This window comes from Alosa alosa, chromosome 4, assembly GCF_017589495.1.
Source record: "Alosa alosa isolate M-15738 ecotype Scorff River chromosome 4, AALO_Geno_1.1, whole genome shotgun sequence".
Classification (NCBI taxonomy): domain Eukaryota; kingdom Metazoa; phylum Chordata; class Actinopteri; order Clupeiformes; family Clupeidae; genus Alosa; species Alosa alosa.
Window position 1 is genome coordinate 30,432,140 of NC_063192.1, and position 13,440 is coordinate 30,445,579.

Consider the following 13,440-nt stretch of genomic DNA (forward strand, 5'->3'; position numbering starts at 1 on the left):
TTGTATAACGAATTAAGATCACAATCTCATTTTAACAGCCTACTCTGTTACTATATTTGGTTTTTCAGTATAGACCCTAAATAATGTAGCCTATGATTCAACTTTGATACAACTGAAAAAAAGAGAAAATGCCTTAGTAGTTTATTTCAAATATCTGTTAAAAAAAGTGTCTAAATTTCACACCAGTCATCATTTCAAAGACATTGAAATCATTAAAAGATTCGTATTTTAAGAAGGCAATAAATCAGAAGTTCAAATAACTGTAATAGCCTATCTATAATTAATTCCGAATTATCCGAGTGCTCAATTGCGTCCCACTTGTTATCGCAACATAGTGAAAGCTGTGATTTTAGAAGGAAACCCAATACTTTCTTTTAAACAAAATTACCTTTCCTTTCAGGAGAAAACGAAGACGGCAATGACGTGAGGACAAGCAGGACTAAACAAACTCGTAAGTCCCCCGGTTTGTTTTCACCACACTCATCTTGTTCTCCCGTGTTGCTTGGTATAGCCGACAGAGAGGGCAGTGTTCACTGATGATGCTGACGGCGACAGCTTCTTAGACAGACATTGGCTGACGAAAGTCTATGAAAAGTATAACATGCAGAGAGTTTTCTTTGTAGCATTACCATAAAGGTCTCCTTAACCCCCTATATCAAACATTATCCGACAACACAACTGTTTTGCAGAATATGCAATTGGCTTCACCGCAATGCAGAATCACTTGTACTTAAATCAATATTGACTATATTGAAAACTGACTATACTAAGGAAACTACCTCCAAATAGTTTTGCTTAACATAAATCGTTTTGTCTTATCAGTTGAACCATGATGAAGTTTGCCCATAGAGCCTCTATAGGTTGCGTGGTTATGAATAGCTGTGAAGTGAATCCCGTTTATATTAGCAAACTGAAACTGACAACCAAAACTGTTTACATTAGCAATGGCCATTTATGTGCGCTCCAGAGCTGTGCCAGATCCGCTCCAGATCCAACCACTGTCACGAGATATAGCCTGCTGATATGGTCGAATAACTTATTTAAACTTGTTTAATCTGACAGTCTCTGTAGCAAGTTGGTTTTGTTGAAACAGTGGACTATTTATGCTTAGCAACCTTTTAAAATATTTATTCTTTCAGAATTTAGTCATAGATGACGATATGATCAATAGATGGAGCACAAACAAATATGCCATAGAATGCCTGCTGCCACCGTAAGCACCATGAGCTATTTCTGTCATTCAATAAACAGGCTCATGTAAATCGTAGGCCTAATATTAACATAGCCTACTCACCTTTATTTACATGTAATGACCATTTCCGTGAATATGAGTACTAGGTCATTTTAATTATGACTATTGGTGAATAGCGTTGCATGATTATTTTCGTTCACAGTGTTCATGTTCAAATAATGTCAAGTCAGTTTGGAAAAGAAATAATTCATACATTTCTAGTTCAATTTTGATCAACCTTGTTAAAATAAGTTGCTGAGAATCGATTACCTTGTCTACACCTGAACTCTGCTCCAAATAGTCAATACACGTGTCCCTCGAGGGTTTAGGCTGTTGTGGATTTAGATTCCTTCAGACATATAATTGATTTTTAAAGACTGAGATTGGATGTTTTCACATCCCATTGACTTGTCTTGATTAAATGTTGTTTGCTAATGCTTCCACGAATCAATATTTTTGAAAATATTATCCAGAAATATTTATCTTAAAATAGTAGGCTACACATAGGTCTTATTGTTTTTTGCACGCAGCCTACTAGCCTATTGAGGGTTCAGGAAAATCGTATCGTCTACTGTGAAGACCCCCAAGAAAGTCTTGCATCTTGTAATATGTTTTGCCTACATTTAAGGCCACTGCAAGATTTGTTAAATCCAATAGTGTCCAGGTGATGTTGCATATGGTCCAGAATGATGACGCAGTGCTTGTATTATTGTGCTTCAGAGAAATATATCTCTGCATATCTATCTAAATCGTCTTTGTAGTAGCCTATGTGTTTGCGCAAACGTTTTGAAGGATACTTTTGCACATGTATGCGTGAGCGTGTTTCACGACGTGTCCACACGTTTCTGAGTTGAAAAGCATTTTTCAACATACAAATGAAACATCAAATTAGTTCGCCTGCAGGCTTCGTTTCTCCCCTCTAGTCCAACAGCATAACTAGTTATTGAACTAGGTGCAAGATCTAAAGTCATTTGTGTGCAGAAGGAATTCATCGTTCGTCCTCCATCAATAACTCTGTGGCAGTGAACTATTGGAACGAGTCAAGCGCGTGAGGTGAAATGCAGGTCAGGCTGTCTAACTAATATTAAAATGCGTCCGCAGCACTGCAGAGGGGGCGAGCGGGTGCAGGAAAGGCGTTTTAGACTGCTAGGGCGAACAAAAATCCCCAATGATATTCTGAGACTGAGACGGACAATGTGTACGAAAAGGTTATTCCATGTATCCATATTCCTCCAAAAACGGCTCGTTTAAAAGGCGACTCGACTTATTTATCAGTTAAGGTAGGCAATGAAAAAGGTTATTCACGTGCAAGTGTGTTTAAATGCTCTGTTGTCCACTTTTGAACGAAAAAGTTTCCAGCTAAGCAACGTGGCAATTGTACATCCTGCTTCAAAAGAAAAAGAACGCGTGGGTTTGTCTTCGTAATTTTGAAGTCCTTGTAGCCTAATAATGTTTTACTGAAAAAATATAGATAAAAATGTATGCAACTCTTCAGAAGGTTACCGCGCGGTCATATGGTAATGGGCAGCACAGAAAAGAATGGGGGACAATGGAAACTTATTTTTCATCTGCGCTGTCACGCGTCCGCTTTGTGTCCAGCGTGTTTGCGACTGAATATTCATAGTGTGAGGGGCACCTCAAAGGTTAGGACTTGATAGCATCTGATGGCAAAAAGACCCCCCTCTCAATCTCAGTCTCCCTCAATCCCACATCACACCCCCATTTCTCTTCGAGAGGTGTTGGTAATTTACCATTAGCTGGATTACATTCGATTTGCCTAAACTACTTGACGTTTCTGATCATGGTTATGGGTAACTGAATTTTAACATGAAACTGAAAAGAGACTTGCAGGCCAAAGATGCTTACGGTATCTAAGAGGCCACCTCTCTACCAACCAATTAAATGATTTCTTCAAATATGTCTGTTAACCCTACTCACAAGTTAAGCTCTGAAATACATATCATGTAGACAGCCGGGTATTTTGCAGGACTATTGACTGATTGTGATGCTTGCATAAATATGAGAACTGTTTTCATTCTTTTCTGTATGCTATTTAATACACAAGATAAATGAGACTGTTGTGTAATAAATGGAACAAAGAACAATACTCCATTCTGAGAATAATTCAAAGATAGATTGAACTGGGAAACTGTTGACGCTGGCCTGAAATCTCATTACAAATGTGCACGAATTTGTATTTAAGTATTTATAGTTTATGTGAACTTTTGTCAGAGAAAAATATTGGATTTTTTTTTACTGATCATATTACTGTGTACAATTCTGTCGTACCAAGTTTGTTATAGGCTACTAAGCATGGCTACATTGTCAGCACACCTTGTAGAGATTTGATTTGTTTGTTTTGTTTTCCTCTAATGAAGAGCACCGTCGCCCTGCCTTCCAGCTTCCGACTTCCTCTCCCAACAGTTGTCTATATGTACCCTGTAGAACCGAATTTGTGTGACAACCAAGTAATCGCAAATGCGTCTCTACAGGAATACATGGGCAGCTTAAAAGCTACATATGTGAAGTTTTTGATGTTCCACTTGATATCATCGAGTCCGAGACACAGAAATGTGTCCGCGCAGTCGAATGTATGCCAGAATGTGTCAGACTTGGCTACTTCCTTTACTAGAGTAAACAATCAAAACGTTATTTGGTTCGAATAAGAATAATTTCTTGCATTAGAGGCATTGGATAGAATGAACACCTCTTGGACAGAATGCGAGGGATACTGTTGGGGGATTCTGGGCCTTCTTCTCTTTAACACATTGATTTGTGGCCTTATAGCCCCATAAAACTCCATAAGGTGCTGCCAAAGCTACCAATCTAATCGGAAGTGTACTTGTCCCTTCAACCTCAGAAGACCCTTCTGTCATTTTTACAACTTAATGAACAAATAAGAGAAAGTAGTTCAGATATGAACAGCTGGCCTAATTCCCTCACTGAAAAATAAATAATAAACAAAGTAGGCCTAAACCCTTGAACAGGACAAAGGATTTCGTCTTATTCTCTTTCCATACCAGATCATTTTGTCATAGTTTTTACATACAGTTCTACAGGGCGAAGACATAAATGTATCTAATGGTTGAACAATAAAGATGGTTTAGTTAACAAGATCATCAGTGTGTCAGGTTAATGCTGTCAGCACATCATCAGCACAGGCCTATATCTTTTCTGTGCTCGCAACATAATGCTTTTCATTCAAAATTCGTCTTTATTGTACTATATCCATCCCTGAATCATCCTGCTGACCCAAGCACCAAAAACATGGTGCCCCATAAATAGCCTATGCATCACTTGGAGGTAAGGCCTACCTACTGGTCTTAATGAGCGTATGCTGCCAAGAGAGAGAGAGAGAGAGAGAGAGAGAGAGAGAGAGAGAGTACAATGGCGACAACTGAATGTGTATTTGGAATCATCTTTGGTTCCTTATCCGGGGACTACCTCTCACACTGCTATTGGGCCACTGCGTCACGTGGTAAAAGTAACTTTACAGGGTTGCTCGCTAGTAGGAGGGCTTTATGGAGCAGAAAAACGACAAAGCTAGAAAAATTATTTTTCACTCCAGAAATTAATGATCATGAGCTCGTATTTGATGGACTCTAACTACATCGATCCGAAATTTCCTCCATGTGAGGAATATTCGCAAAATAGCTACATCCCAGACCATAGTCCCGAATATTACAACCGCGCGAGGGACACTGGCTACCAGCATCATCACCAGGAGTTATATCCTCCACGGTCAAGCTACCAGGAGCGACAGTATAGCTGCCCAAGCATCCCTGAGCCCGAGACCCAAAGAGGACATGGACTACCACTCTCTGGGCACCTGCTCGCAGGGAAGGGGCAACCTGCCTCATGTGAACCCCAGTTACCTATGTCCCCATCCACACCACCGGCTGCCTCTGCCGCCTGCAACCAAGCCACACCGGAGCATCCAAACAGCACAGCCTCTGCCAAGCAGCCCGTAGTATACCCATGGATGAAGAAAATTCACGTCAGCACTGGTAGGAAACTTGTGTCTTTCTGTGCTCCATCCAGCGCTCTCATCCTCCTACATCTCCCCCTTTCTGCCTGTCTCACTCCCTATAACCCATATCTCCTCAGCAGCCCCTGCTACGATAGGATAGAAGCCTTTGAAATGGCACAACTGAGGTGGATTTACGACTCGGCTTTGGTAATTACACCCACCATAAATTTTATAGCCGAGCTATACTCTGGGCAGCCGTATCACCATGTGGCTTCTCTTGTTATGTATGTGTGCGAGAGGGAGGGAGAGTTGGGACAGGAAAAAAAAGCTTTGTAATGTTGCATAAATAATTAAGCACTGATTTCGACTTGAATGTCTTTCACTTTGGAGACATATACCTTTTAGATGTATTTAAATCCCCATTCCCATCATGTTCCACTGACACCATTTCAGAGACCAAAACATTCTTGTTTACCCACTTCTTCCTTCGCTGCTTCTCTCCCTTTCTCTCTGTGCTCTTTGCTCACATTCTCCCCTTTTCAGCGAATCCCAATTACAATGGAGCGGAAGCCAAGCGGTCTAGAACTGCTTACACCCGCCAGCAGGTTTTAGAATTGGAGAAGGAATTCCACTATAATCGCTACTTAACACGACGAAGGCGCATCGAGATTGCTCACACCCTGGTTCTCTCCGAACGGCAAATCAAAATTTGGTTTCAGAACCGCAGAATGAAGTGGAAGAAAGACCATAGGCTGCCCAACACCAAAGTCAGATCGTCCTCTTCCACAGGCATATCCAGCGGGTCCAGCACAACCTCTGCAGTCAGCGTTGTTGGAGCAACCTCGGCTCCAAGCACCATGTCAACTACCGATGAACTCTCCGGAACTGACCGTGGCGAGGATATTACAAGGTTATAAAAACAATTTCACGAAGCAGAAAGAAATGACTGATAATTTATAGAATATAATATATTTTGTTTTCGTAGTTATCTTGTGCGTAAAAAGGGATTTCCATGTAGTCCACAATTACATGAAATGCATGTTATCTAGCATGGATCAATGCGAACACCACTGGATTTTTTACGCGATACAGGGTTTAATTTATTTAAAACGGAGGCAAAATGTTTTGTATGAAAATGCTGTTCTGGATGAAGCAGTAAATGGACAATATATCTAAGTATTATTGTGGGCCACAGCCTGCTCACTGCTGCCAAGGTGAAGTGCACAATTGTTCTATTTATTTCATATCTAGGATTGGAGGACATTCCTTTTTGTATTTACATGCTACCGCCGAGAATATAAAACGCTGATCTTGAAAGTAGCTTATTTGTTTATCGGAAAAATATCTGAAATACTGTGTTGCTCAGCGTATAAAAAAATTAAATTATTATTTGGTTATGTGGTGATGTTGTGTTTAGGCTATTAAAGCAGATCATTGTGAGATGCAATAAAATCCAGTTTAGTGTTGTGATAATCATATTGGTCAATAAAACGTGAGTGTCTATTAGTTTAAAAAAATGCTTGAGTGAATATCATCCATGTTTAATTTAGGCCAAATGTCCATTTTGTGAATAAACCTTGACTGATCAAGTACTGAAACCAATGTGTTTGGAAGGTGTGCAGCTCAAATATGGCCATAGTAAGGGTAAATGTAATGTTTAAATAAATATACTAATTAATAATATTGCTCTCCTGGATTGGCCTAGACCACCCCATGTATGGTTCATACAGGCACTGAATGATAGCAAAAGTAAATATCTAGGATGAATTACTTGTTAATGAGAAATTAGCTGTGTCTCTTTTTGCCATAGCAATAGCTAGCCTAGTTGTGGTTCTGTACTGGTCATCACTTTCGCATTCGATTAGAATAAATAGTCTGAGCTCTTCCTTTGAGATCTTATCAGGACTGACTGCAATGGACAGTTCCTAGCTCAATATGAAATTGGACCTTCCTCACAATGTCTTTGAAAATCAATGCCACTTGTAAAAAGGGAGACCTTTTGTTTAAAGATGTATTGTTTTCTATTTTCACTTCTGTCAGACTGTGCAGACGTTGACTTACCATCAGCAAAACCCATCAAGATTTTTGCAAGGATATTAAGCATTGGTAATGCAATTAAAGCCACGTCACTGCATTACGTTACATTAAAAGGGATCGGTTTAGGCTACTGTGTATTCCACAGATCATTTGCTTTTTTGTTCAACACATTTAAATTCTGCGCCTGCAAAGTTTTAGTTGTCAAAGTAATTCTTAATCTAAGACTCTGCCCTTCAAATGCTATTTATGTAGTTGATGAATAAAGCCTGATCTGAAAACAACTCGTGATAAAATATCTTAATAGTACAAGTGAATAGGGGGCATAAGCAACTACCGATGCAAATACAATTTTAGGATAGGCCTATTAATATGATGGTAGTGGAAGCTAGCAGTGGTATGCGGTGCGCCTAATTGTATTTTCTGCAAATCACTGAAAAGAACAATTTCTTGTTTTGAAAGTAGCCTGCACATTTAGCCTAAAAGTAGCATATGCCAACTACATAAAAACCTGTCAATGATGCAGTCTGTAACGTTGTTGTAAATGTATGGAAAGAATTCACATTGTCTGTCGTTAACCATAGGCGTAAATTCTGTTGAAGTATTTGCATTGTTCTGTTCCATTTTTTACTTGCCATAGGCCTACTCTCACAGCCTTTTAAAAAGTGGCGCTGGTCAGTGTTCCATACGACGTCATGACGTCCTCATCCGGAGTGTGTTATCCAGAGGAATCCATGAACCCCAGTATCCCCAAAGGCTAGAATGGTAGGCTACTCGATGTAAAAGGGTTTGAAAGATTCACATATGCAATATCCCAACGAATCAAATGAACGCAAACACTCGTGATTTTTGCAAGCCAATAAATCATTCTTGTCTGATGCATTCACAATATCTTGGTAGTATTTTGTTTGAGTAAACCATAGCCTACATATAGATGTGTTTTCTCTACTCACATAGCACTAAATATGCTTGAAGATGTACAGCAAATGAATACTGAATTTGATGGATTGTAAACCGGTGTGACTTGAATGAAGATTATACAACGGCCTACTAGGTGGGGGGGCTGAGAAGCACAAAGGGAAGAGGTATTCTAGATCATCAATCACCTACGGCCGGTTGGAGTCAATCGCACTTGAATATTATTAATTGTGTTTGCAGGTATTTTCAGAATACACCATGCATCCATACAACTATTTATCCTGAATCTAGCTTTTAATATTTTCGTCCCAGCAAGTGTAAAAATGAACGTTTGTGCACTAGTTTGACTTGGCCATGACTTTGGAGAGGCGCATAAAAGAAGGCCCCAGTTCAGAGGCCATTATACCAGTGGACAGCAGGGAGAAATGAATGTGCATGCCTAAATCGCAGCATCCCGGTCATTCCTTTAAATGCTGTCGCCACCATGTCGTGAAGCTGAAAAGGTACTTTATTGAAGTTTCGGGTGAGAAGCGAGAAGGCCGAGTTCATTTCGAGGGCACATTTTCTGTTCCATTAAGTTCATTTCAGCCGGGATGGCCGACCTCTCGCACCCCGTGACCTGACTGCATCTCTCAACGTGTAGCTTGCCTTCTGTGCTTGCCCTCATAGATTTCCTTGGGCCCCGCCAGCGCGCTTTCTTTCTTTATAGGCTGTGCAGTTGTATGAATGTGGCTGTGCAGTTAGAACATCTCACTGTGATGCTCTTTTGTTACTCGCTGAAGTGACCTAAGTGTGCGGTGAACTATCGGGCAAATCTCAACAATTGTAAACCCAGCGGTAACCTTGGCCCTTTCCATGTGGGATTGTCGAAGGCCTTAACCTCGGAGACACGAGTGAGTAGTGAGTACAAACATTTAATATTTAAATTGCAGTACTGAAGATAATAGATCGCTCCATTAGGAAATATGCTATGCATTATTGGTGTTTTTAATTGTTAATATAATAACCGAAACATTTAGATAACTGAATAATATTTGATGTTCTGTGGCATATTTTCATAAAATAGCCTATTGATGCGTTTGAATGCTGAGTGTTAAGTGTGGCATGGTAGCCATGCTCTAAAACATCTAGATTAGGGCTATTGCTTTGTTGCTTCCTTCCTTGTAATATATATATATATATATATATATTATTAGTTTCTATTACACGCTATTAGATGGCTGTTTTAATAGTTTGTTGAATTGAAATTGATTTCCCCACTTGTAGGCTACAATGTATCGAAGCAATGCTTTTGTGTATTGTGCATGCCTATATTATGTTACACATATATGGTACATGCAGTTGTCAGCTCCGGTTGTAAAACTTGCCCCGGGGAAGACGTCTTAATAACTTTATGAGCAAACCCCGAAATTCTTCATTTTTGTTGTCTGTGGAACACATAAGCCTAGGCCACACACACACACACACACACATTTAACCAATGGATTATGCTCTATAGTCCTATAGTCTACATTCAAATATAACGTCTTTTTAAGTAGGCTTATTCCCATTTTTAAACCCATTTCATTATACAAAATGTCTCAATTTTCTAAGAAATGCATGGCACAAGTTGAAAAGACTTACAATATTAAACTATTTCAGACATTAAAACTCATGGCCTCATTAGTTTCGAGCTTATATCGTGTTAAACTGTTTGGATAGGTTTGCCTGTGAAGAATTTCATTCTGCATTGCTACACGTTTAGCCACATGCACGCTTATAGTGTTGCCAATTGAGAGACTATAATGTCATATTTAAATAGTGCAAACTCGTCCACTAAATTCAGATTAAACCTAACAGATAAGAAAACACTGGGTTTTATGGCGCTGAACTTCCTAACTTGAATTTGAAGCCGATCTGACACGAACAGGACAAAAACGTCCTCCATATTCTGGAAACATCAGTCGGATTCAAATGCATCTTCAATTAGTGGAGACCAGAATCAAAACATCATATACACTTTTTATTAATTAATTAGTTAATTAGCTCAGACGTGTTTGTTACACACGGAGAGGCTACATGATCTTAAAATGCGAACTTGTTAAATTAAGAGAACGTCAATAGCTAAGATAAATGCACAGCCAGCTAATTATCAGGGGAAAAATACCCCGCTTAAACATAAAAAAGAAGTCTCTGAAGGTTATGCCTACTAGGTCAACTCGAATACGGAACTCTGCTCCTGACCATTAGCCTACCTTCTTGCAGTGAGTGTCTTCCCTGAAACGTCGGTCTACTTCTCACATTATGTTAACGTCCCTAACCCATTGTGTTCTCCTTAACTTACAAGACGATAAAAAGGGGGTTAGACTTTAAGTCAAAAGGTGTTCTCTTGATCTTGGTATTACACAAACGATTAGCCTAGCCTATACAGAGATGCTGAATTATAATGCGTAGAACGGGGAAGAGCAACTGGTATAACAGAAACGTTGTTAGTATTGGGTATCATACTGCATACAATCTTCATCAGAAAAATATTTTTTGCTACAAAAAATATCAGGTTGGGGGTGCTGGCCAAATGAAGGCTAGATGACTGTGTGTGGGGGGGACTGACCAGTAGCAAAATGGACATTAGCTTTACATGTTGCGCTTCTTAATATAGGCCTAAAACGTTAGAATTTCATGGTCAAGCCATGACACAACTATTTAGCCATCTTGGTGCCATTCAACTGACAAAACTTAACAAAATATGAAGACTTTACAGAGACAGGAAAACTCGAAAATGATCCTTAACCTTAAAGAATATTTCAAGTGTGTGTAGAAATTACAAAACCTTTATTTTCACATTAAGCTAAAGTATAACAGGCTGTCTTCAAACGTCCCTGAAGAAGTCTTAACTTTGTTGAGAAAAGTATCTGTTGACCAAGTGATCTGTTTAAACTGCTGCTGTGACAGCTGTATAAAAGCCCAGGGTTGAACATGAGGTCACTCCAGTTCCAAGGAGATATTCTCCCACATTGACCACTGTTGAACGAGCGTGTCTGCCCACCTATGCTTAGTGTCTTGCCCACGTTGCCATAAAGACTCTAATTCCTACCTTGTAGAGGTGAGGGTGCCTATATGTAAGGGCTAACATCATTTGAATGGATGTGAGTGTGGAGGAAAAAGAAAGTGAGTGGTGAGTCCACAATGGCTCAGGCCATCTCCATAGCTATTGTTCTGGGATGTCACCCACTCACCCTTACACTTAGGCTGACCCTTCTCTCCACACCAAATGGTCTCCCTGGCTACCACTGAACTGATGGACTTTCCATGGCAGACAACTAACTGATTGGGAAACACGAGAAACCTCATTGTATATTTAGCAAAACTCTCTTAGTATTTCAATGTATTCTTAAAATAGTAAATTTTTATGCTATAGCCTGTGTATTGTTAGTGTTCACAATAGATGATGCTAGCTATGTGAGGAAAGCACTTAGCACTAGCTTGCATCAGCTCACCTGAGGAGGAGTGCTCACAGGGGCCAGCCCTCTACGTGACTGTAAAAAGATTCACTGATCAGGTTATTGTTCTCTGAAAATATGACCTCAGCCCTTGATCATTTTAATTTCGCACTGTATTCAGAGGTTAGGTCAGGAAGCTTCAGGTAACAGTCAAACTTGCTCACCCTTTTTACCTTTCAACTGTGATTTTCAATGAAAAATGTACATTCATGTACAATAATTGAGTGTTGTATTGGCAATGACTTCCATAATGACAATCCATAATGTTTTGAAATTCACTATGAAGATTTTGCTCAATCAGTGTTTAGTTTGTAGTCTGTAGTCATCATCCCATTTTGAACTAGGTGTTTACTGTACAATCTGGCACTACAGATCTATAGATAGCATACCATGTACATTAGGAGAGGCTGCATGAATCTCCTGTATATTGCATGTGACGCTGTAGGGAATTTTCACATGAATTCACCAAGAACCAATGATCATATCGCTCTCTTTTCTCTGTTTCATATTTTAGACCATAGTAGGTCCACATTTCAAAGCAAAAGTGACTAGTCAAAGTCAAAACAAAGTTTATCTCACTTGTTTTAAAGGTCAAACATATCTCTTCAGTTCTCTTTGTGTCTCTGTCTCTCTGTGTATATTTGGAATATGCTCAGGCCTTTTGTTGAGACCAGAATAGTGGTTGAATATGCTTTTATCAACATACAGCTTGGCTTATTTTGGGGAGAAATTGAGTGAGAGGGGGAATAGTTACCATTAATGTTTTAGCTTGGAATGTGGGCTGTGAGGCAGATATGGTTGTATTGGTTGGTGTATTGATTGTTGTAAAAAAAAGCTTCTCTCCTTCTCTCTCTCTCTCTCTCTCTCTCTCTCTCTCTCTCTCTCTCTCTCATACACTGTGCAATTGTCAGAATAGTTTAGTGTCCAGGTTTAATGGCTGTAGTTTATGCCTTTATTGATATGGGTTAGCTTAGCTCCTGTTTTAGCAGTCCAGGATCATTTCTGTAGAAACCTTTTCTAGGAGGAGGTGGGGAGGTATGGCCAGTCTTGGTGTGAGAGGTGTTTGCTGGCTTTTTGGTCGGACAGGTTAAGTGGTTCATGCTGAAAATCCTATAACAATGATGACCATGTTCTGATGGTTGCTATCTGGTGAAATCAAGGGTAAGGGTGCATTATTAACAAACAGTGTGGCCTCTGGAATAAGTGATTTGTGATGGAGATACATTAATGAGACACACATGTGACCATTAATGACTGGTGGACTATTTTTTTAACAAGTAAAGCAGAAGAAGGTAGATATATTAGACTTTTAAAGTCTCTCTCATTTCATTCCTTCTCTGTTTCTTCTCTCTTTATCACCCACTGATAAACTAAAAACAGTATATCAATTTTAAATGGGTGGACACTACCGGACATAATCTTTCAGGGAAGACCCTCATCTGTAGTCTCCAGAATGCTCTCAGCGGTCATTAAAGGTTCCATGTTTGGAACAAGATGGAAGAATCCTCCAGATTGATCAATTGAAAGATCCCTTGGTGCCAGTATCACATGCCTAACACTACTCCCGAGGCATAGCAACGCTTCAACAGTAATATGCTATAAACTCCAAATTTCACTGCAAAACAAGTCTGAAATGCACTTAAAATATCTAAAATGCAAAATAATGATTGAACAGATAATTAATCAAAAGATCACACTTTGTACCATTGTGACTTGGTTAAAGCTTAGAAAACGTTTTGGTTTCTTGAGAGAAAGGCCTCCAGGGCCCGTTGGCCTCTGTGTTGACATGAGTGTGAGGGGCTATTGTC

General features: G+C 39.6%; 1 protein-coding gene across 11 annotated transcripts in view; it reads left to right on the plus strand.

Annotated features, from left to right (window-relative positions):
* LOC125293052 (homeobox protein Hox-C4a-like) overlaps positions 1-13,440 on the plus strand; it is a 43,090-nt gene that overhangs the window by 21,352 nt on the left and 8,298 nt on the right. For 3 of the 11 annotated variants that reach the window (XM_048240677.1, XM_048240674.1, XM_048240676.1), the window contains exons 2-3: positions 401-451; positions 7,876-8,000. The exons of 1 other annotated variant lie outside the window; for it this stretch is intronic. Coding sequence is in view for 2 of the 10 variants with exons in the window: in XM_048240673.1 (XP_048096630.1) it covers positions 4,806-5,238; positions 5,745-6,111 (800 nt within the window). In the remaining 8 variants the exon portion in view is untranslated. Of the gene's footprint in view, positions 1-298; positions 452-3,743; positions 5,409-5,744; positions 7,308-7,875; positions 8,001-13,440 lie in introns of those variants that run through there. 7 more of the 11 variants (XM_048240678.1, XM_048240679.1, XR_007193314.1 and 4 more) reach the window with 6 other exon arrangements.